Source organism: Solea senegalensis, linkage group LG7 (assembly GCF_019176455.1).
Source record: "Solea senegalensis isolate Sse05_10M linkage group LG7, IFAPA_SoseM_1, whole genome shotgun sequence".
NCBI classification, from domain to species: domain Eukaryota; kingdom Metazoa; phylum Chordata; class Actinopteri; order Pleuronectiformes; family Soleidae; genus Solea; species Solea senegalensis.
This window is the reverse complement of record NC_058027.1, coordinates 19527808-19553136: the sequence shown is the minus strand read 5'-3', so window position 1 is coordinate 19553136 and position 25329 is coordinate 19527808. Positions and strand designations below refer to the sequence as shown.

Genomic DNA, 25329 nt, shown 5'->3' with positions numbered 1-25329 from the left:
GCCAATTGAAATGCTTTACTTGTTTCTATGTATCAGTGTTGCTAAGCAAACTTCCTGCGTCTGGCAAACAAAGTGAGTCCTTTCTAATTATAAAGCTCCAGTCGTCTCTCATGCTTTTTCTCCCCTGGCCATCTCGGCCCTCTTAACTCCTTCTACATTTCCTAAGTCCATCTTTTATGTCCCGTTTCTTCTCCGACACCCCCTCTAACGCTCTTCACCCTCTATGTCATGTCACCCTCTACTTGCCTCTCTCCCTGTTACCCATGTCTTTTAATTCAATTAAGGGCCAGGGCCCCACTCCGCTGCCATTACACCCTCATTTGCTTCCTGTGTTTTTTAGCCGTTGGTGTAATTCTGCAGTCAGGTGTCGTGGCTATCATAAATTAACAAGAAGCCTTATCACAGTGGGCTTAATGTCCAGCAAAAAGAGCGGGAGGGAGAAGGGGGGAGCCGAGGAGAGACATGGAGAGACATGGAGACAGAGAGCCTCATCTTCATATTTGCCTGGAGACATGGCGGAGCAAATGAGAGGAGGGACGAATCGCAGCAGCGGACGCACACATCATCATCATCGCCATCATCATCGTAAAAGATGAAGTGAGGAAAGATCGAAAAGTGAGCAACAGAGAGAGAGAGGAAAGGAGCGATGCCAGAGCATGACATCATCGGGGTAGTCCTGAGTGTTTTATTCCAAATGGAGACCGTCTCTGAAAGTTGGGGACTTGCCAAGAAGACATTAACAGGGTTGCCTGGGACAGTTTGTGAGTCTGTGTTTGTGTTTGGATGAACGATAGAAGGAAAGTGAGTGAAAGGGCCGTGTAAATGTGTTTTCAGTCAGAGCAAAAAATGCCCGACAGCCCCGCCAAGGTGGTGGCAGTGAAAAGGCTACCATAGGTTTAAGAGGACAGCAGGAACTAAAGCAATGCTACATTTATCATGTAATGATCACCTGGCTCTATTAAATGTCATGAACAGCGTTATGCACAAAAATCCTTAGGAAATTCCTGGAAAAAAAAGTGTACTAACCAACATAAGTTATATAGCCCAGAAACCCTGTATATCAAGACAAATTACACATTCAAGTTTGGAGTGTGTTTTTACCTGAGAAATTTCCATTAGCCAGATACGTGGCTTTGATAGGTGCTGCATCTGGCAGGTCACTGTAGTAGGCCTTTACCTCATATCTGTCAATCAGCCCCACGATGTCACCAGTGGGTGGCGCCCAGCTCACCTGGGCACTGAAACCGTTTAGGCTTTGCACACTCGTAGGAGGTGGAACAAACCTGGGCACTAAAGTCACAGAGAGGAGAGATGACAGACGGAAGAGACTATTGTTGTGGATCAAGACCAAATCAACAAGAACCACATACCACAACTACCCAAAGCAATGCACAATAATAAAGCAAGTGATATAATCAAAAGCAAAAAAAAAAAACGCAATAGAAAAAGACAAAACAACAGGTTGGGAGCACATGAGGTTAAAGAAAAAGCATCCCCCATCTCTCTATTTTAATAGGCCCACTAAATCATACCTCAGCATTAGCATAAATAGTATTTATGAGAGTAGTAACTTTTTCAGCGCTGATTTAATACAGCCAGCCATTCATTCTGGGCTATATTTCACAGCAATCAGCCTCCCTCCTTCTCTGTAGCACTCCCCTTCTTACTCTCTTTGACACCCTCTGTATTTCGTGATGGTCCATCTCCTTTCTCCCCTCCCTTTCTGCCTCGCAACCACCTTCATTCTGTCTCCATCCATCCTTCCCTCCTTTTTTTTTTTTTTCTTCAAATTACCTCTGCCATCCTCACCCTGGGTTATCCAAAAAAAAATACTACGACAGCAAACCATGCAAATTATTGTCAAAAAATGTGGGACATTACAAATGCAGAGAGTTGCATGTAGCAAACAGCATTTACATACTTATACAGATTTATGGCCAGCTCCGTTTCATCTCTTAAATCTCATGCATTCCAGTCTGCTGTGATTTTTGTGTTTGAGTATATTAAGTCATAAAACAGTACAACATTGAGGGGCTGCTTCATGCGCCATCTCCCACGACCTTTTTGCTTTTCTTGTCCATCATTAACTTCCTTTTTCGCAACAACTTTCTCACCTTCCTGTCCTTACATCGGCCTGAGTTTATCCCTTCATTACCACTTACCTTGCATCTTTTCCTCGTCTCCTCCCACCTTTTCTTTTTCTTTACTCCTACTTTTTTTTTTCTACACCTCATCCTTCCTCACAGACCTTTTCCACCATCTGCCTCTTTTTCTCATCATTCTTAATGTTTTCAGCACTGCCTCCCTAACGCTGCCTCTACTCCTCACTCTTGGCGACAACACGGTACACGGAGACCTACCACTGTATCGTTCACTACTAACGAGCAGCTTTATATTACACAGGGGACCACACAGGCCATTCTGGGTTAACAGCCTTTTACTGGGATGCCCTTTATAGAGGCCTTATCAATCTCTCATAGCGTCAGGCACATGTGATATCACTGGCTTTGGGTAAGTCTTGTCTACTGTACAAGATGGGGGTAATTTTTTCATCCGAAATCATTGAGGAACAAAGAGAAACACTTAAAAACAAGGTCAACGCGCATCAATCAAGTAAATCAAGTTTGTTTTTATCACCTCACCATCTAAGTCAGTGTGTGTGTGTGCGTGCATGTGAGTGTGTAAAACCTGACCAATGAACCGTTTTGAAATCCAATTGGCAATTTGAATAATATCTAAAATGTCGAAATACCAGATTGTGCAACATATAGAATTAACATACAGTACAGTACAAGACTTGTGTATTTCTTACAACATAAATGGACTTCAGCTACAGCGTGAGGCACAAGAGGTCTTACCTCGGCCTCGGCTGCGTCCTCTCTCCCAAGGTCCTGCTGTCCAACCTCCTGCAGCCAAAGCCACAAACCTGTACAGGTATTCTACAAAGATGGGATGAAAACGTTGGGTCAGGGAAGACGGAGATTAAGAGAAGGTACTAATACTTTCATCGGGTAACAATATTATTAATATGTACATGTTGCAGGTAGATTTACAAACTGCTGTGAGGATAATTCTATGTTTTTATGTGTGACACATAGATAAAATGGATATTAGGAGTCATTTGCCAAGCATACAGTACATTTCTTGTGAATGTCTGTTTTTTTTTTTTCTCACAGCTCTTATATACAGCTCAAAACCCCCTGTGTTTTACATGTATTATTACCAGTGAAAGGCTGTAAACTATAATCAGTCGCTTGTGTCCCTCTTCCACTGTACACCAACACTGAATCGTTTCCTCTGCAGTTGTAGCGGCTTTCAGAGGTCGGGCAGCCATCCAGGTAAACTCTGAGAGAACGGTGAGAGTCTACAGAAAGACGAACACTTTGACTGACAGGTAGGTTTGTTTCATCGCTTCGGATGGTGAGACCCCTTATGCAACCTCCAAGGCCTGTGAAAAACGAAGGGGAGAAAGAGGAGATGTAAGCACGGGTGAGAGGGAAAAACCAGGTTCTTATTATACCGTTTATAAATTGTCATTTTCACTCTATTGTGATCTTTGTTATTACTCTGAGATGTTTGACCTTCACCATGACTAAGTCAAATTGCTTCTTTGAGCTTGATTACTCTTTCTCTGAGAGCACATATCTCACCATGCTTGTGACTTCGGCTGTCCAGAGCAGGGTGTGTGAGCTCCATGGGCACGCCCCCCAAATATAAGGGTGAATCCACTCTCAGCCTCACGACTCCTTCAGCCCCCCTCGTCTCTTCTGCCCAGTCATTGACGGAAGCAGAGATAAGTGAGCCACGTTTTGCCAATGACAACTGCTTCCAGTCTCCATCACAGTAGCTTAGCCCCACCCACATGCTGAGTTCAGTCACATGACCGTCAGAGGAGAGAAGGAAGGACAGGAGGCCGGCCTCCAACTCCACCTACAAATGCACAAAATATCACAAGCTGGCGCCGTGGTTGTTTTTGAGCATTTAAATGATTATTAAACGATTGTTTAAATCTCTCACCAGCATGTAGTCTTCGGTCAGTGAGTTGTATGTAAATAGTAGAAGTGCACTGAACTGATCTGTTCTGAAATCCATAGAAATGTCAAAGTCTTGTCCTCCAGTAAATGCATCTCTGTCCAGCTCCAAGTAACCTGAAACAAGTAGGAATTATGATAACATACCATTTTATTACAAATGACTCATTTAATTATATAGGGAACCTGGAGGACAACCTGAATTACCACGAGCAAGTATCCTAACCAGGTCGACACACTACGAGGTGAATCACAACAGATTACAATACTTTCAACAGTCCAGATCATACCATGACCAAGAAAATGGGCTCCATCCACAGTGTGAGTCGGACATCCCTCCCAGTTTTCATACACTGCCTCCTTCTTTGTGGCCTTTGCCCAGTCTAGAGATGTCCACTCCTCTGAGGGACTGTCCCTCATCTTAAAGCTCACATCCCTGAGGCAACCTGTGAAACTCTGTCGCACCAGCCGGGCATCACCTGGAGTGACAGAAATATTTTCTTTATCTTACACAGTTGAATCCTGCAGAACATTTGGTGAACCACTAATTTATCTGTACTGGTTCACGGATTACCTGTGTCCTCTCTCAGTAGAGTAAAGTCCTCGGGCAGACCCCCAATAAACACCCCTGTGTTTGCACCAATCATGGTGCTGCCGCTGGATGCCGACGCGGTTCCTGATGATCAGGGTGATGGTGTTGCACACAGATGAATATGGAATGAAAGGAGAAAATGTGAGAATGGAAACAAAGACAATATTGGATACAGAAAGGGTGTAATCACAGGTGAAGGTGAGGAAACAGGGTTCAAAGATCCATTTTCTTTGCAGGTTTGCACAGAAACAAAGAAACACTAGAGAACAGTTGAATAATATACAGTCAGTGTGTTTCCGTGTGTGAAACAGTATTTTCTCATAAGACATAGACTTGGATTAACCCGGGTAATACCTCCATGCAGAGCTGGGGGATTTACATACATACTGTAGAAGCACACGTTTGTCAGACTCGCACATCCTCACATGTACAGACCATCTTAAACACACTCACATTTACACTCACACACCCACACGCCGAGTGGACACACACACACAGTGGTCAGTATGAATATGAGCAGAGCTACCTTGGTATTGATTGTTCACAACGATTGTTCCCACGGCCCCTCGCCTTGTTGCTACGATGCTGTGCCACTGTCCATCATTGTAGAGTCGCCCTCCGTCACCCTGCACACTCACAGCCACCGCTGAGCCCTACACACACAAACACACACACACACACAATCAGACATGTTTAACATATAACATTTAAAATTATTGCTTTTTTTTATCCCTGCTATGTTTAACATGCACACACAAATTATTATACACAACTTAGACATAGCACCCTCAAAAATGACACAACCATAATAAAGCGATCAAGTTTTTGCCTCCTATTATGTGTGACATCACCGCTGTTATCAGCTCTTAGGAAGCAAGCAAAGAGTGATGTTGTAAAAACAAGTGTTAACTTGTACGCACACTCACACTAACTCACCGACATTCTGTATATATCCACACACAAACACAGTGATGGAGATTTAATGATGAGATCGATAAATGTATGAATGCCAGAGTATATCAGCCTCTGACACCTTTACTATCTTTGTAAGCCAGCTCTATTTAACAAGACAACAGCAGAGAAGTTTCACTGCTGCTTTCCATCCCTTGCTTCACTTTCAAACACTCGTTTGAATCCATTGATCCATTGTTTGAAAAAAAAAGTGGCAGAGGAAGCAGCTACCACGGGGTGCCCTTGAGCAAGGTATTTAGGACATAATTGCTTAAGTGGGTATTTTTAATAGCAGAAGAGTGGCGGTGGTTTTTATTGAGTCGTAGCAAGTGAATGTAGGACTTGTATATTATCTGTTTGTGAGGGCACACTAGAGTCAGGGATCAGAACAGGCATTGTGTGATCCAATCACAAGTGGATAGCTCTAAAAATCAGCAGTCATGTCTGGTCTACTGTAGGCGTAGGGCCACGTTATTTTAGCTGTCTGAGTGCAAACATGTCCTCTGCCTCACTGAGGACCAACTAATGACCTGACATTCTTGGCATGAGCACATGTACTTACTCAGTTACAATGAAAAGTTGTTCGCTGCTATACTTGTACTGTATTCTATAAAACACTTGACTACTGCATAAATATAGTGTGAATTATGTGTGCATTTTAGCACCTTAACGGTGGATATATTCCACACAGCTGCATCTCGGTATCAAATTCCCTTCAAGACCATGGCCCCTGCACAACTCCCAAATCTCCCTCCTATCCCTTATTAAGCTCCTAGCTCACTAGCCAACTTAACTTAATTTATTACTATATTTAGCGAGTATTCAGACCAATCTAGCAGCTCTTTTCCAAAAAAAAGCAACTAGCGACAAATCTAGGACCCTTTTCTGGTGTCATTGGAGGCGTTTGGAGACTCTGACATGAAAGCATATCGTTTTACTCAACGAGCAGCAGGTGCTGCCGGGGGCCCCTCCCCCATCCCAAAGCATGTACAATTGTCTAAAATAAATCACTGCACTGAACAAAGTAACTCTGTCAGAGTGTCTCTTTTGGGTTAATTTGTAGTTCAAAACACATTTAGGTTGTTTTTTTACTCACTGTTTGTCTCTCCCCTGATGTTATTCCTACAGCGTCCATTACAATTACACATGGCCAATTATGCAAATTAGCTTATTTTCATTTAGCAACTTTTAGGACAGCCAATATAATTTCCTTACTGAGGAGTACAGTTAGGCAACAGTGCTCACTATAGGCAAATCAAGCATTGGGTGGAGTTAGCATCAAAAGAGGGGGGTTAGCTACCCTTTACTCAACATCGTGTAAACTCATTTGACAATGGTCTGAATGTGACAGACATTAGTTTATATTTAAGAATTACAAACTACTGTTTTTAGTTTTTTAACATGTGAAACATAATGTTTTTGAGTGTTTGTGTGTGACAGCTTGCATGTGCACATATTTATGTGCATATCACTTTCCCATGTCATGCTAAATTACCTCCACTGCACTGGTAATCCCATTAGGCTAGCTCAACAGGCTAATAGAAGGAAGTAATGGGCCCAGCTATATGTATCCAGGGGAACACTAATAAGCCGTGACACCACTCCCACTGTTAATTACCCTAAACTAGCTTAAACAAAGGAATCAACCCAGTTAGAGAAGACACACATACACTACACTGCACAACCTGGAGTATACCTACAGACACACAACAAGGATCTAAACAACCATTCACACACACACACACACACACACACACACACACACACACACACACAGGTACATAGATAGTTGCATTTTGATGAAGACTTTTTGATAAACAGTGGTGTATAATGATAGAAAAGTGTGTGTGTTTGTTTGAGTGTGTAATTAGTTGGTGGCCTCATGGAAGTATGCGTAATCATCTCTCATCATCACTTTCATCATCGAAAGTCGTTGACTCCTTAACCCCTCTACACGTGTCTGCATGGATGGATAAGGGAAAGGAGGCTGTGTATGTGTGTATGTGTGCAAGGGTGCAAAGCTTAATTAGCTTGCAATTGGTATTCACGCGCGGTGACTGCAGGGAATGAGTTAATTGCAGTCCAATTCAAACGTTGACACACTTTCAAAGTTTTTTCCTCTTTCGCTGTCGCCCTGACAGAAACCAATGAGGGGCTACAGATCACATTTATTAGATGAGAGCAAGTGGGTGGGAAAACGGGAGACACATGGAGTGAGAGCGAGATAGAGAGACGGAGGTAGATCTAAAGCAAAAGAGAAATTTATAGGCGAAGGTGAGTGACTAAGTAAAGTGAGTAGGATTGAAAGTAAGTGACAATGTGGATGAAAAAGATAAATGCAATGGCCTGTCAAAATGAGTTTAATGGCCACTAGGACAGTACACTTCAAAATGTTTAAGGCAACTTATTTTGTCAGATATGGTGCTCTGAATTACTGTATTAAACTCCATATGTTTATCCATACTACACCCATTGGTTGATGTTGAAGCAAAATTCACTCATTCACAGGCTCAACATACAGAGACAAACAACCATTCACTTTCACATTCACACCTTTAGAATGCTGTTTTTCAACTGTGGGAGGAAACCGGAGTACCCGGTTAAAGAAAGGGTCTGGCAGGGCTGCAAAGCAACAGTGCTGGCCACTGCGCTGTCGTGTGGACCAGGGAAATAATAATTATTATTAGCCGGTCATTTATTCAAGCTGTAATTTAAGCAGCACATGTGATACTTTCACTGAGTTCTGTTTAGGTCTGTTTATTTTTCTGTTACTTTATTTAACACAGTAAATTGTTCTATTTTTCATTTTCCTAAGTTCTATACCAGATAAAACTATCACATGTGTTAGAAGCAGTTCATATCTCAATTAGAAGCTAAGAGTGTAGAGTAAGTTATATTTTGATGACATGTCACATGGTAATGCTCCATCATCTTATCAATTTCTAACACAGTGAATATTGAAATTAAGTTTGACTTTCAAAGATTTTATGAATGAAATAGCAATTACAATATCCGTCAAAAGTAAGATATTTTCCTCAAATTGACTATACTTAAAGTGCTCGTATTCTTAAAGAAATGAAAAAAGTACCTGTGGGTCAAACAAAAAGTAGGGGCGTCCATTTTTGATGTGAATTGCCAGGAACTCTTCCTGATTTCCGGGAGAGAACGCACAGAACAGCAAGCCATCTGGAGAACGAGTTCTAAAACTCAACTCAACACCTGGTAGAAGGAAAGATCAGGAACAAGGGGGTTTGTGGGGACAGAGGGAGAGAGGGTGACAGAGAAAAGTCAAGTCAACTTTATTTCTAGAGCACATTTAAAAACAACCAGGGTTGACAACGTAATAGGCGTTACAACAAGGTATAAAACATAAAAGTAATAAAATGGTAAGAATCTAGATAGTTATGTCTGGGTTGATTATTCTCATCCTGGCTTGAAGGCCAAGGAGACGAGGTGGGTCTTTAAAAGTGATTCAAAATGTTCAATGGTGGGGGCAGATTTAATTTAAATTGGTAAATCGTTCCATAGTTTGGGGGCAGTTACAGAAAAGGCTCAGGTTTTTAGGCGGGTTTAGGGCACATTTACAAGCAACCTGTTATTACAGCTCAGAGCTTGGGATGGGTTGAAGGAGTTCAGAGAGGTAAGATGGTACCAAACCATCAACAACATTTTTTAAAAATTATAAAATGAATAGGAAGCCAATGAAGGAGCGCAACACCAGTGTGATTTGATGTCTCTTCTTTTTTCCCAGTCAAAAGGTGAGTGGCAGCATTCTGGACTTACCGGAGTGGTTGGAAAGAGGACTGGTCTAAGCCCACATCCAGAGAATTACAATAATCCAGCTGAGATTTAATAAAAGCATGGATCAGTGTCTCTACAACTCTGAGAGGGAGACCAAAATATAACATAACAGAGATGTCCAGCCGCTATTGTAAATTATGCTGTTCAATGCTTTGAATTTAGCAATGTGGGGGAAACTATGTTTTTTTTTTTTAGAGCAGCAAAATCTCAAACATACACACACACACACACGGTAGATAATTAATTCACAGGACTGTCTTGTCATGTTGCAGTAGATCATGATTGTGAATCTTAATCCTGGACTAGATCCACACAGTGACACAGACAAACCATACGCTTTAATGTCTATAAGAGAGTCTGTGTGTATGTGTGTGTGTTTCCTCAGATCTAAGGCGTTAAAAAAGAGGCAGCCCCCAGTTTATCAGTGTATGGAGAGAAGTCACTTGAATCTATTTGTAACAAGATCTATTATACTATATGTTGGGTAATAGCAAAAGTCTGTCACTTTCAATTATTATATTTACATAGTCCAAACTAGAATGCAATAGAAAGGCAGAACGGTAACCTTTGACCACCAAAGTCAGTTCATCCTTGAGTCCAAGTGAAAGTTTGCTCCACATTTAAAGAAATTCCTTCAAATCCTGATTGAGATATCATGTTCATATGAATGTGATGGACGAATAATCCAAAAATGGAGTGCCTCCAGCCACTAAGGCATAAAAAAAGGTTTCAGGACTCCTGTCTTACATTACGATGGGGCTAATAAAGTATCACGGCTTCGCCCTTTCAATTACAGCCTAGCATTCAAGTTAGAGGACAATACTCACAACAAAGCACTTTTCTTTTCAAACAGAGAGGTTGAAAAGTATGTAAGGATAGACGTGGTTCCGTTGAGTTGCTCATTATGCAGTGATCGCTGATCATACATAATGCCTTGGTCAATGATTAAGACAAATCTGCCACGGTGGACAGTAAATGTGTTTGCAGTAAACAGTCAGGACCAGACACACATGTTCTTTAACATTGGACTTGCATTCTGTACATCATGCCGGTCTGTGTCATTTACATTCATGACCTTGTCACCACAGAGATGAGTGAAGTCCTGACAGATACCTGACATTACATTATCCCCTTTTAACCTTCTTCTCTCCCCCACACTTCCCGGGTCTCTCATCCCTTTTCTTTCTTTCTTCCCTCTGCTTTTAACCTTCCGCTTGCTTTTTCTTGACCTTTTTATTCACCCTTTCCTCCTCTTATTGCCTCCTTTGAGCATTTTTTCCTCCCTGCATCTTAAGTTCTCTTTTCCTCTCAACTCTCCCCCTTCCTGTACATCCCCTCTTTCTTTCTCTTCTCTCCTAATCCTAATAAAAACATTATCAGTGGTACAATGTACTGACAATAATAAGCAACCAGTGTTTTCTGTTGTGGACATCAACATGGAACAAGTTTCAAATTTATGTATATAGCATTTCTGTTATTTATTCTAACAATAAACTGACAATTGTTTATTAACTACTTCAACTATAGGTTAAAGGAAACTGAATTTATAACCCTAAACTGAATACTTGTATATTTTATGACTGCTGAACTGTATGTTATGTTTCAGTGTGGATTGAGACAGGCTGCATGACTAAGGTGCTTAGTCCAATTGTCCAAAATCTAAGGCAGGGGTCTCAAACTCAAATGACACCGAGTCTGGTCAGGAAGGTGCTGACATAAAAACGACAATACTTGCGAGGATATTCCACAAACTTTCAAAATAGAAGTGTGTGTTAATATGGAACGATACGTCATTCACAATAAAGTCGTATCTATAAGTCAAAATTAATCTTTGCATTCAAAAACAAACAACAACAACAACAAGCCGCAGCTTTGAGACCTCTGACCTAAATGATACTCGGCATTACTTACTTCAGATTTCCCCTCAGGACTTGTGCTACTTCACACCGACAACCACTTTGGAGCCATCAACAACAAACCTGACCACACATGATGACAGGTCATGCTTTTGCATTCATTGCACATGCAATGCACAGCTATTCTTCTTGAAGACACTGCATTGACATCCATTCATGTGGACAGTGTAAACAAAGTTTGGTCCCAAACCGTAACCATAACCAGTTAATGCCTAACCCTAACCTTAACTTAAAAATCAAAATACAAACATTAGCCCGAAATTGAACCAATTACTATGAAATAAAGCCTCATATAAGGACTGCAGGTCCAGACATGGTCAGTGTTTCTACCACAAAAGGTCCTCACACATATAAGTGTTAGGTAGAGTCTAAATAAAGATTCACAGGGTCATGTGTGCTCAAGAAAATGCTCAGTGTACACAAACCATGTGTCATGACGTCACCATGGATATACATGTGCTGTATTTCCAGACGGCAAAGAGTGTTCACTTCTATAGAAGTTTCTCACCTGGTGTTCTTATTATACATCCATGGATGTCACCCATTTATGAACTGCTGCAGAGCCATTTTGTTAAATGTTTAAATACTACTAATAATACTTATAATACATTTCATGACCTACACAATTATTGTATTTACTGTGTTTCAATTGAGTTTTCAATAAATTAAACATTTTTTGGCTTTAAATGGACTGCGCTGTTCAAACTGAATGTACCTAAAGAGGATTTATGTTATATCCCACAACACCCAACGTTAACAGGAAGGTTTTGAACAGGGTCTTATTTATTAGGTAGTATTGTTTAATGTGTACTGTTTCTCCTCTCTGTGTCTCAGTAAACAGTAGAGGTTGTGTGTAATCATCTACACAACATAACCTGAATAACTCCAGTCATGTTAGTTCTCCGCTGGCATTAATCAGAGCCTGGCGTATTAATGAGAGTGCGGCAGCTAGCTAATTACACCCATAGATTCTGCAGCAGCCCATTAAATATACAAATGACAGAATTAAAGAGCCCAGCCTCTTCTGATTAATCTTTAAATGAGGAAAAACTAATGATGTCTGCGCAAACTTTCCTTTCACACATTTCTCCCCCTCCTCGCTCAACGTCAGCGCCTGGCAATCAATCATATTAATTAAGGGAAAATAATTTGTATCATTTAACATTTCCCTCTTTCCTGTTCAGTTTCGGCAGCGGTGCTGCAGCAGTGTATTGTATTAGACGTGTCTGGAAGTGATCCAAGTCTATTTGTTCCCCCGCGTTCATTTATTTTTCTCGAAAATATGTTTGTGATGTTCCATCTCTCTTCATTTACTCTACGTTAAAGAAGCACATCTGGACGAGTGAGGGTACGAGAAGGCCGTCATCATCATTACAATCAGCCCATTTCAGGCTCAGATACTGAAGAATTATAATGGGGAGAGAGATGATATAATCTCTTCTCAACTGCTATTTATTTAAATACTTTTTTCACTTAAGTGACATGCGTCGTTAATGCAAAGACGAGCGGGAGAGCAGGGAGTCACATCATAGAGCTTTAAAATATTGAAACATAATGGGGAAGATGAATGAACTAGCATTTACTTATGGAAACAACCACTTTCGGTGTATTCATACCACGGTATGAGTGCATATCGTTATAGTCCTGTTTCTTTTTATCTTGAGTAAGATTCAGTGTGGTAAACGTTGACCTCGAGCACCCTTAATTCATTCAACATGAAGAAGCGTCGTCTATCACGAGAGAGCAGACTTATCATTTATGAACAGAGGCACTCCTATCACAATAACCGCACATGGAAAAAAGCTATTTGGCTGAAAATAATTTTGGCAAAGTGGCCATAAAATTTCTGGCAAAAGGGCAAATATCAATTGGTTTTACATGCTAACCCATTTTGATCGTAACTAAATTGAACAGAGTAGTCCGGGATCTTTTGAGTGAGCTTCCGTGACATAATCAGTTTCTTCAATGCAAGGTAAAACAGTGAGCATGTTCTTAAGATAACATGACACTTAAACTTATGTAGATTTTAGTAGGTGAGCATTTTGTTATTTGACTATATTATATGCATATTTTTGGCACATGGAACATACAGAGCACAGTAATATACAGCACTGTGGAGAAATTCAAAGGTCGCCATTGCTTAAGCAACGCTTCAATGACCATATGATAAAATTATTTTATATTGGAACACATCCAGAGAATATGGGAAATATGTATATAACATTATTCAGGGAAAAGTGTCATGTATTTAGTGTGAACTACTCTTACACATGAACAATAGCACAACCATGCCTGGCTGTGTTAAAACTGGAGTGAAAACAATTAATGTTACTGACATTATTAGTTTTTTTTTTGGGTTAGCGTATGTCTTTATCCAAGACATGTTTGTGCAGTACACATGTTGCCTGAGTTAAATTCATTGACAGCTTTCAACAACTTTCAAAGCTGGTGGTGCACTGAGTCTTTTGCACAGTACTGTACTAACTTACCTCATATAACCCCACTTCAAAAACCCCTAACTACTCTTTTTAAATTACAGAATATTGGCCATAATTAAACTCTCTCTCTTTAATAAATATTTTTTTGGGGAAAAAAGTTGTTGTCAAATGATAAATTGCTTTGTTTCCCTGGAGAGGCTTTTCTTTTTGTGAATTAAAACTATTCACAAAAATAACAATCCAAACCAGTGTATCATCAAGTAAGTATGTAAATATGAAAGTGCACAAAAGAACTACAACTTGCAGATTCATCTCACGAAAAATCTCTTACAGTTGTCATTGCTGGAGTAGCCGGGTTTTCCGCGAGACATCAACGATTGACGAGTCTCTCCTCAGTGATCAATTGACTCTCGAGGGGGCATTACACTGCATTACATTCATAATCCAATTTGGGTTTGATTTGTACGCTGTTCTGTGCGCTTCGATGGGAATAACTGTCTGTAGATGATGCTATTAGTATTGATGGTTGTACCAGGGCGATGGTTTGAGGACTGCCGACACATTGATGGTCCAGAATAGATCCGGTCTGAAAGTGATTGTCTGATCCATTACCCTTTATGAAGGAGGACACTGGGGGAGATGAAACCCTCAATAGCAAAACTCATCATCTATTTGTTGGTAGCACAGTGCTGTGTAAAAGTCTTAGGCCACCAATGTATTTGTTGTTTTAGCAATGCTATAATGGAAGATATAGTGAATTTATTTCTCAATCACCGAGAAAATGTAGGAAAAGAGACATAAAAGAGCTTCTACAGGTTAAAGTATCAAGTATTTAGTGTGACCTACCCTTACATGTAAACAATAGCATGACCCTGGCTCTCTTAAACCTAGAAAAACCTGTGGTTGTCCTACAATTTCATCTCGACAAATATCTGCTGTGACAAATGTCTATGATCACAGAATTTGATGGTGCCAAGAGACTTTTGTCTGGCACTGTCTGATCGTTCAAACAAGTCAAAATTAGTCACATTCTATCATAAGAAACAAATAATTCTAGGACATTATCGGGATTTGAACAGATTTGTTTTTGTCTTTTCATAATTACGTCCACAAATAAGTGATTGTCATTCTTTTGAAAACCTCTCCATGACCTTTAAAGGACCAATTTTGTTTTTATTCATGACTAACATGCAAGTGTACGCATAAAAACTGCTGCGAATCCATTGATAAATGGTTCAAAATCCAGAATGCTAAGAAGAAAAAAGACTTTACTGTACTATCTCTGTCAAATTATTTCTTCCTCTTGAATCAAAACCCTCCCAAACCAAAGACTACTTACAGCTAAAGACTGTGATTGTGGAAAAAGCCTGCAATAGGAGGCTACACTGATAAAATGCAACAGACACTGTACATCCCAGCCCCTCCTGTCGGTCCTCCAGCCCATTTTTCTGTGACTCGCAGGTCATTTCTGTTTATCTTTGCGCAGCTCATTGTGAAGATTCTGGTGAGGCTCTGTGAGAGCACAGGCTCATGTGCACAAGTAGGCAGATCGGTTAATGACAGAAAGGTACACCAGCCAATCCTTCTGTGGAGCCTGTATAAATGATTGGACATGTTTATTCAAGTATTCTGAGGGCTACAGAGGGTCATAGACTTTATTCACTAATGGCTATGGGGGGCATGGCCTGTGAGGGTCTCAAAAAATAAGATGAAGTGCTTCAGAGACAAATTATGGACCCGAGCTTTAAAGGTCACAGTGTAATAATGTAAATCTTTTGAAGCTGAACAAAATCGAGACTTTGCCACACGTTTTCAAACACTCATTTCCCCATATTCGACATTGTCTGCCCACACACAGTTTTTAACAGTCCTTGGCAAGAGGAAATCATCCAACATTTTTGTTTGTGAGAGGAAAAACACAAGTGGAAACACAAGGTTTGTGCAGGACAGCCAAAGCACTTTGCCTGCTCAAATCTCACTGATTAGTATCAGCAGTCATTAATTATGAGCGTCACTGGGTGATGTTCTCAGATGAAGCAGAACATGTTTGGCTGTGCAGCTCAACCCTCTAATGATGCTGGTAAACAAAAAGATAATTGACCTTTAAGAAGTCATTCTAAAGGATTGTCACTATAGAAACCTGAAACACTGCAGTGGCACACGTGCAATTCATAATTCAGAGTGCTGACAGAGTGCAGTCTATACACATTACCTGTAAAGTCACTATTGACAGGAAGAACGTCACTCGGAAACCGGCAGTAACCGTTTCCCAGGAATCGGGTTCCTCTGACCACAGGGACCTGTGGGTCGGAGAGAGAGACGTCTGTCCTCTCCACCTGGATAAAAGAATAATGGCATAGAGTAAGAGATTCTAAAAAAAACATCGTCAAATGTTTGAGAACAGGATTCATCCTCTGGAAAAGATGAATGTCAGGAGTAAAGGAATAATTCACTGATTTACATTTAGCTTTGCATTACTTAAAAAAAAAAGGAATGAAGATATTTCTCAACTCTGAGGAAACTAAAGTTGGGAAGCACAATTTTTTAAAAATACTACCCCTATTCTAGTAATACAAAGCTACATGCAAATCGGTGAACTATTCCTTTAATGAACCACAAGGTTCATGATTCCACCAGAAACAATGATTTTGGATCAGGGCTGGTCGAACAAGCACCGGCTATTTTTGTGTTTTAGTCTGGATTTAAGATATTTTGTAAAAGGAATGATTTTATTTTCCTTTTGGAGGGGGAAATAATCTGTCCACAGAAGTGTAGATAAGACAAAAAAGTGACCCAAAGACCATCCAAAGAACCATCCTCAGAGCCATGGAACTGTTAAGTGCACTAGTATATAGGGTACACACAAAATAAATAACTTAATGAAGACACTGCCAACCTTCACGTATTGTATACACACATATATATTCTTACAAACCTGATATATCGGGTATGGTCCATTGAGTTGGCCTGGGGGGTCCCAATCTATCTCCATGGTGGCTTCATTAACTGGATGTAATCGAGGTGGAGATAGTCCTGTTGGAGCTGAAGACGGAGAGGGAGAAAATAGGATTTTTTTTCTGTTAACGTGTTGAAATGTACGCTTCTTACTGTGTCTTGTGTGTTCAAATGGGAGAAAAGAAACACAGTGACATACACAAGAATGAACGCCGTGTTTGTAAAAATGAACAAAATGATTCTGTTGTGTTTCTTTCCCCCTCGGTATAATGACTTAAGCACATTTTCTCTCATGCCCATTATGTCTGGATTGGACAGAAGTCCCATTTTCATTTAACAGAGGGTCAATTTAATATCCTTCTCTCACTTTAGATGTTTAATTAAATGTCCCTTTGAAACACACTGGGAGCTACTGGAGCTGCAGTTTCAACGTGTGTCATAAATAAATCAAGCAGAGACGCCCTGATATAGTGAGAGGAGACACACAAGAATGGACAGAGAAACATAGCCAATGATGGACTGGCGGAGAGATGGGAAAGATATGTGTGTATTAAGTGTCAATACATCCTGTGTGTTTGTGTGCGTGTGTGAGTGTCCCAGTAATTGTCTAAATGGTCTATGGTAGGAGTAAATTAGCTCTCGGTGACACACACGCAGACCATCTTTAGTGTGAGTTCTAATAGAGCTCTTAAAAGGGAAGTGGACAGCTTGTCTTTGGCGGCTCATCTTGGCACATCAAACCATAAATTGCTTCCAATCAATAGCTTACCAGTCTATTGAAATTGAGCTATGGTGACATTTAGAACAATGGCACGCACACACACACACACACACACACACACACACACACAGACACACACAGACACACACAGACACAGACGTCCACAAACACAGCTTTGCTTTACCACTGGTGCACTAGTTTTGACACAAGGAAAAACAAATGTGTCTTAGTGGTGTAAAAGTGGACGAATGGAAATGCAAAAGTAAGGCAACTTTAAAGCAACAGTACACAACTGTTGCTAGACATCCTGTCACTGTAGAGAACAGGCCAAAATGAGAGTGGATTTTTAATGACTTCTCAGGCTGCAGTCTATGTGGATACATGTGCAGCGTGTACATGGAATGTCCTATATTTTAAGGGAGGCACAAAATACATGATAACAGCTTAGATAATGACTAATGCTGTCAATGTAGGGCAGCTGTGGCTGGTGGTCGAATAAATATGTTAAGCACTGTATATAAAAGCTTGATTTTTTTATTTTGTATATATTTTCTATATTTTTTTGATTTCTGATTTTTTGACCTGAGTACTTCCCCTTATTATTAGACAATGTCACTCACACAATAGATCTATTGTCACCCATGAAACTTTTTAAGTACCTGTCCCCAGGTCAAGATACAAACGGTGGGGTGACTGTTCCTTTGCTGTTGCTATCATTCTATCACTGGGTAAAGAGTAAAACTCAGAACAAATATTTATTAAGAGTGGCTTTTAAAACTCAGCTGCTTTCCCTCTGTTCTTAATTGTACATTTTCTAATTTTAGTGGTTTTCCTTACTGTTTTATTGTGTATTTTATTCCTCTGTGTTTTTTATCCTTTCCTTTTTTATGTGAGTGAGCACTTTGAGTACCTTGCAGATATTGTAAAGTGCTATATCAATAAACATTGATTGATTGATTGATGGTTCATGATGATAAAAAAAAACCTGATCAATAACAAACTTTGTCAGACTTCAAGGTACAGAGGAGTGTGTTGCTGTATGTATTATTATTACTATATTTGACAGTGGTTAGAATGTCACACAGAGAATAACAGCTTCTCTCCCCGGTGATACCATCTAATGTGCTGTGCTTCAATCTGTACGTGTCATGTTTTCACTGCTTGTTAATTCACCAAAATGCATCGTACTTGATACCGTGACACATTCAGTTTGATGAAATCCACTTGCCTTATTGTGAGTGTGCCCAAAACACACGTACACACACACACACACACACACGCAAGGTTAATAGTCCACCAGAAAGGTTAATTTTAGCTGCCGACATGGTAATGAAGCAGCTAAATCATGGACCAGCTCCCAGGAGCAATTGTCCGCACATTTGTGAGTGTTTTCTGTTTTTACAGCAACTGACATGTCCTAACAGGCTCTTAGCGTACAGTTACACCGCACACACAGACACGCCACTTATTGACATGGTGATCCCTGGCCATGCATATTTCTCTCCTCAAGAAGGGCCTCAGGCCAATTATGCATAAATCAATAAAGTTCCTGTTCTGTTGAATGGCGTTACAGTGCGAGTGTGTATGTACGTATGTCTCCCTGTGTGCATGTCTTGTAGAACAAGACTTTATGGATGTAGGATACATAAAACATCACCATCAGCCCCTGATTAGCTACTCACTTTACGTTGTGATCAATAACTTTGTGGGAAGACACACACACACACACACAATGAAACAACTGCAAACGCGACGACACACATGGACTGTAAGCACTTTTCCTCGTGTCGTTACGTCTGTCTCAGTGTGCATGCTAATGTTTAGTCGTGTGCTTTGGTGTAACTCCAGCGGTTTGGCAGATGCTGTCTGCTCACTTACAGCAGATGGTAGTTGCCTCTAATGGCCCAGCCTTGTGTGCAGTAGATTTATCAGTGCATTAGCGCCACGCTCAAGTAGATCTTACAAGCAGTACACTTAATGTGAGGATCATTTCCCCCCACAAGCAAAGTGTCTTTTAGGCAACATGACAATGTTTGTTGTGTTTCTGTACAATGAGCATTGGAAGCCAAACTTTTGGACGGATTACGTTGGATTTTTGGTGTTGAGCTAAAGCCATCCAAATCAGGGAGTACGAGATATTAATTATGGATTTTCCCCCCCTAACCCTTAACCCTTTAACACCTAAGCCTCAAAATGTCCGTCTGGACTTTTTTTTTGCTAATTTTAACCATAAAAGGGCTAGAAAATGTCCTGTGACTATGTGTTTTTGACTATTTTTATAGAATAACTTTGAATATCTGGCAGTTAAAATAGTATATTAACAGTTTAAAATGAAGAAAAATAAGTTTTACTTTGAAAAAACACTGTAGTTGTAAACAAACACCGGATTTTGCATGTTAAATTTAAAATTTGAACAGGATAAATTTAAAATAACATTTGGTTGAGTCTTTGTCTCAATGTCCAAAAACAGGCCAAAAAATGGAAACTATGTACAGGCGTTTTTCCAACTCTCTTCTCTCTCTCTGGTGACAAAGATGCTGATTCGCCGGCTTCCTGAAACAGCACGAGTGAAACTACCCTAATAACCACATGTTGGTTTTGACGTGGAACTTCTCAGCTTTCACAAAATGCTGGAATTTATCCGATAGCACAAACCGTCGCCAATGTGTGGTCTGCGATACGCTTGGTGTTAAAGGGTTAACTCACAGAGCATTTAAGCTGCTTTTTTCCATTACTATGTTAAAATGTATATACAGAGGCTATAAGATAATATCTTGTGTCTTATATCCTAGGCGTTCTGATGAAATTATTACTATTTTTTTTCCCATTTTCACCAACTATACAAACACACCTGAGCAATAAGTGCTCAACATTTTTACAATTAGATTATAATTGGTGTAATAACTGTCTATATTTAGTGATTTCGGCACAATTATCGCCACTCCTGTTTTTTAAAAGAAAATATGAGATATAAAATGAATCATAACCTACACCTATAAACACACACCCCCAGGATGTCCATGTAAGGATTTGTGTGATCCTTGCACACTCAGGGTTAATCAAACTTTACTTCATTGAATAGACTTAAAACATAGAGCATTTTCTCATGAAATGCCCTCAAAACAATTATTTACCATATCTTGTCGAAGATAACATTTAATATTTGTTTGAGTGATCAAAAGTAAAGTAACTCAGCAATAAAGAAATAATAGTAAATGCATCCTAAAATGCTGTTTTAAGAATGCTTTCACAAATGCAGTGTTAAATGTGTATTTTTAACTATTTAAAAAATGCAAGAAAATTCCAAATCAAATGTGTACATATATATGTGTGTGTCAGTGTGTTATATGAGGTTTGGAGCTACAACAGAAGCACAACACCCAGTGGATTAGCGCACACCATACAAAAAGAGACGCGTGCCAAACAGCATATGCCATTATCATTTCTTATAGTTGAAACAAGGGACATCTTTGGCGTTGGATCAAACAACATAGTGGCAGCAGATGTGGCTGTTAAAAATACATTCAAAAAGTCAACTGGGTACAATAAGCCATATTGTATTGTACTGTATTACAGTCAAGAGAAGTCTTTGGAATCACTTGAAATAAACATTGTGGCTGTGTCAACAGATGTAGCCATTAAAAATACATTTAAAAAAGTCTGACAATTACAAAATGAAGTCTCATCCATCAAGATAAATAGAAGGAAGGGCTTTCTGAGAATGTGGGAAGTGAAAATATTTGCTCCGTCAACAGATGTAGCTGTTAAGCGCATGTTCAAAAGCTCAAATCCCTGAGCAAGTATTTATAGATAAAAGAATTGTTTTCTTTTTTGTTACGTCCGCTCAATGCAGCCATTGTCTATTCACTGGAAAGAATACGCAAAACGTAAACAAAACACAAGAAGCATAAAATCAGCAGTAAAAGTAAGAATGCCAGTGAACAGATGGATAAGGTGTATTGGAGGGTCAAGTGAGTGTGTGTGCAAGTGTGTTTTATATATATATATATATATATATATATAATGTGTAGAATGCAGAATGAATCATGTCTCTACACTGATGTGTGCTATTTTGTGTTTAGAGTGGATTTCAAAAGATGGGTTGAAGGAAAAAGTAAAGAAGCAACTGACAGACAGATGAAGACTGTGTGTGTTTGAGAGCGAGAGCGAGAGAGAGAGAGCGAGAGATACCACACTGATCAATTAGTGCTCATCTCTTTCCCAGAGATTTGTGCCCGAGTTATTAAACACAGCTAATTCATCCTACTTCCACAATGGTTATAATCTACGAGAGTAGAGTGAGACAGAGAGACGTATTGCTGTACGTATGTGTGTTTCTCTAACTGTGTGTGTGCGTGCGTTTGATTCATGGCCAGCAGGAAATATGAGCAATGCTACATTTCGCTCCTTGTAATTAACAGTAAATAGTTTTTTTTACTGCTGCTTGCCATGAATATCCCCTCTGGTTAACATGACCAACGCTGTATGACACTAACTTGTGTTCTGGTTGTTTCCAAGACAAGAACAATGCTGGAGTGTGTGTCTGTGTGTGTTTATACATGTTTTAGTAGGCTGTGTGGACCAATTATCAAGCAAACTATCTTTGTGAGGACATTTTGGCTGGTCCTCAGAACTTTAACAGGCTTTTTGGATGATTAAGACCTGGTTTTAGGGTTAGGGTTAGAATTGGGTTAAGCATTTTGTTGTAACAGTTAAGGTTATGGTGCTAAGTGATAAGGAATGCATTATGTCTATGAGGGTCCACACAAAGGATGCAAAACCAGCATGTAGGTGTGTGACCTTTTCTGTCATATACACTGACCTTGTCTGGACCAGTATTCCTCATGGAGACTAAAACCTGGTCCTCGTGAGGCAGAATGTCATTTCTGATTAACTAAGTTGATTTAAACTGTGTAATATTTAAATAGGTGAACGCTAAGACAGAAATTGAGCTGGTTAAGGTAAGGGATAACGGTTTGTTTAGACCACGTGTGTCCAAACTTTTTTTTAACGAGGGTCAGATTTGATCATGTGAAGATTTCCGGGGGGCAATGGTCCCTTCAGAGCTTTTTTTTGTAACACTTCAGAGTTTTATAATTATTTTATTGTCATAATAATTTTAAATGGCAATGTTACCAAATCTAAGCAACTCAGTGTGGCAGCCCACTGCTCCTAATTCTAGGATGGGTCAAATGCAGAGAAATAATTTCCCTAAGGGCATTAATAAAGTATAAGATTTAAGATTTTATGTATAACACCTGACTGAGGGCCGTGGCTTTGGACATGCCTGGTTTAGACTTTCCAAATACATGGATGTCAAAGGAGTGTACTAAGAAGAATAGCTGTGTGTGGAGGTTTTTTATTTACCTGCTGGCAGGGTCTGTCCTGTGCTTGGCAGACTGGTAACACAACCTTTTTTTGTGCAGAGTGTAACAGTGAAGTTGTACACGTGGAAGGGTTTCAGTCCTTTCACTACATATACATGTGGTGAAGACGGCTCAGCCTGGTGCAAGACCTGACAAGAGGAAGAACAAAGAGAAAATCTGCTCAAACGACGACATGTTTGGGAATAAAGTTATGAAAAAAACGGCACATTAGATGTGAAGGTGAGAGCATCTCTAGATAATAAAAGTATGATAAAATCTAACGTAAAACTAACATTTCTTTATGCCCCTGATCTGGGAGGGATTATGAGTCAGTGGGTCGTTGGGGACAGATTTAAAAAGCCTTTGGCCGCCCAAATCTAAGCAATCTGTGAGTCCACTTAAACATTTCTAACAAATAAGAAGACACATTGTTTCGTAAGGTTCCAATGGCTTTTGATCTTTTGCCACCAAAGCCTATTCACGTCACCTCTGAGCTCAAATCACTGCTTGTAGAAAATGTGTTGAAATTCCCTCAAGGCGTTCCTGGGACATGAATTTCGCAAAATCACACACATATATTGTGTGGTCATTTTTTTTAATTCAAGTTGTATATTCTGCATTCACAAGGCAAAAAAAGGTGTTTCAGGAGGTCACAGTGACATTTGACCACCAAAATCTAATCCATTCATTTGTGAGTGAGACTGAATAATTGAACCAAATCTTAGCAGAAAGTGTTTTAAAGACGCTATATTCACAAGAACAGCCACTCACCGTAGCCAAGCACCGGGGTGTTAAGCCATTATCGGGCTTTTCACCTTTACTTCAAGCTACTGGCATAATCATTTCCACTCAACACAGGCCATAACTTAGCTTTAAAGTTTTGCAGTTGCCCTATTGATTAGGTGCAAGTGCTCCAGTGATTACCTGACTGACCACCGGAGGAGCGTAGGGATTTTTGGTCTGCTCAGTGAGTAAGTTGACTCGATATTGTGTCACTCGTCCTCTGGCGATGACCCCCTCACTCTCGGCAGAGCTCCAGGAAACACTGATACTGGTGGATGACAGTGCAGACACCGCCGGAGGAGCCATCAACTCTGGGACTGGAAAAATGGGCACGGATATAGTACTTTATGAACTTGAAAACACAGAACATAGAACATTCTCCCTCACAATATTACAAATGTATTTGATCTATTGTTCTATAACATTAAAATGCAAGCTGTTAAAAGTAGCAAGTAAGTTAAAGGGTGTGTCAAATACATTTTATGACCATCATGATAATCTATATATATATGTTTTGATTTTATGGCTGTAGACTTGTCATTTCAACCGTTTAGGGATAATTAGTGCACTCACTTAAGACTGGTATGTTTTCTAAATCCTTTACACTGTATATTCATTTTGTCACATTAAACATGGGTGAAAAATAAGATGGTGCTTATCTCTGAGATTAAAGAAGAGTAACCACCTGTTTTTGGGGACATTCTTACTTTGACTTCTTTTACCACTTCATATTTTACAGTAGGTTAAAGTACAAATCAAATCAATATTATTTTTATGTTTTGCTTTTACAATCTGTACACGTATAGCGACAAAACCAAAACACACACACAAACAAAAAAAACCTTTCAATACAAACAATACAAAACAGACAAAGTGGATATTATGTGGACATAATGGTTTTAGTATTCCATAATTCTACGGTGGTGATAGCCACGACTACACGACAGATCAGAGAGAGGAATTGTTGATGGCTTTTAGCTGTGAAATGTGCTGTGAAATGTGATTCATGGCAGACAGAACCACTGTCACATTCTTCCCCTGTAACTTCTCAGTTATGCTCACAAACACTGGCACACATTTGAAATGGTGTTATCATATGCTTGTTATCCAGACACATAGCTTAGACTGATGTTGGAGGCAATCGTTTAGTCCTAATGAGCCATATAATCTCTTTGAAATTCAAATACCTTAATGAGTTCCCCTCCCCCAAACACTTCCATCCTCGTTCCCTTCTACTTTTCTCTTCATATTTCCCCACTAATGCCTGTTTTTTAATCTACCATTGAATGAATAGGTGAATATGGTGAATATGGTGGAATGAATTTGACAAAAACGTCACATTGTTAGGTTTTGATTATTATTTGGTTTCGCAGACCTAAGGTTTCTGTTATTACATAATGAGGTTGGTGTACTGTACACATATGTACATTACATTACAGTACATGTCACTTGGCAGACGATTTTATCCAAAGCGATTTACAATAAGTGCATTTAAACATTAGGGTACAAATAAGAGCTAGAAGTAAGTAAGAGATTCAAGTAAACCAAACTATGTAGTGCTAGTCATGAGTTTTTTTTTTTTTGTTTGTTTGTTTTTTTTAGTCGTCGTCTTAGTTGAGGGAGAGTTGGAAGAAATGCGTTTTTAGTCGGCGGTGGAAGATGTGGAGGCTTTCCGCTGTCCGGATGTCGATGGGGAGCTCGTTCCACCATTTGGGAGCGAGGACAGTGAACAGTCTCGAGTTCTGCAAATGCCTCTGCGATCCTCTCAGTGAGGG

General features: G+C 39.8%; 1 protein-coding gene across 1 annotated transcript in view; it reads right to left on the bottom strand.

Annotated features, from left to right (window-relative positions):
- The window catches only part of LOC122772635 (usherin-like), a 111561-nt gene that overhangs the window by 30126 nt on the left and 56106 nt on the right, over positions 1-25329 (bottom strand). Inside the window, exons 26-38 of the mRNA XM_044030822.1 lie at positions 23696-23871; positions 22773-22920; positions 16665-16771; positions 15942-16065; positions 8663-8793; positions 5150-5276; positions 4606-4707; positions 4322-4510; positions 4018-4148; positions 3651-3930; positions 3224-3448; positions 2859-2939; positions 1102-1290 (exon numbers count right to left, since the gene is read on the bottom strand). Of these exons, the coding sequence (XP_043886757.1) occupies positions 1102-1290; positions 2859-2939; positions 3224-3448; positions 3651-3930; positions 4018-4148; positions 4322-4510; positions 4606-4707; positions 5150-5276; positions 8663-8793; positions 15942-16065; positions 16665-16771; positions 22773-22920; positions 23696-23871 (2010 nt within the window). The remainder of the gene's footprint in view (positions 1-1101; positions 1291-2858; positions 2940-3223; positions 3449-3650; positions 3931-4017; positions 4149-4321; positions 4511-4605; positions 4708-5149; positions 5277-8662; positions 8794-15941; positions 16066-16664; positions 16772-22772; positions 22921-23695; positions 23872-25329) is intronic.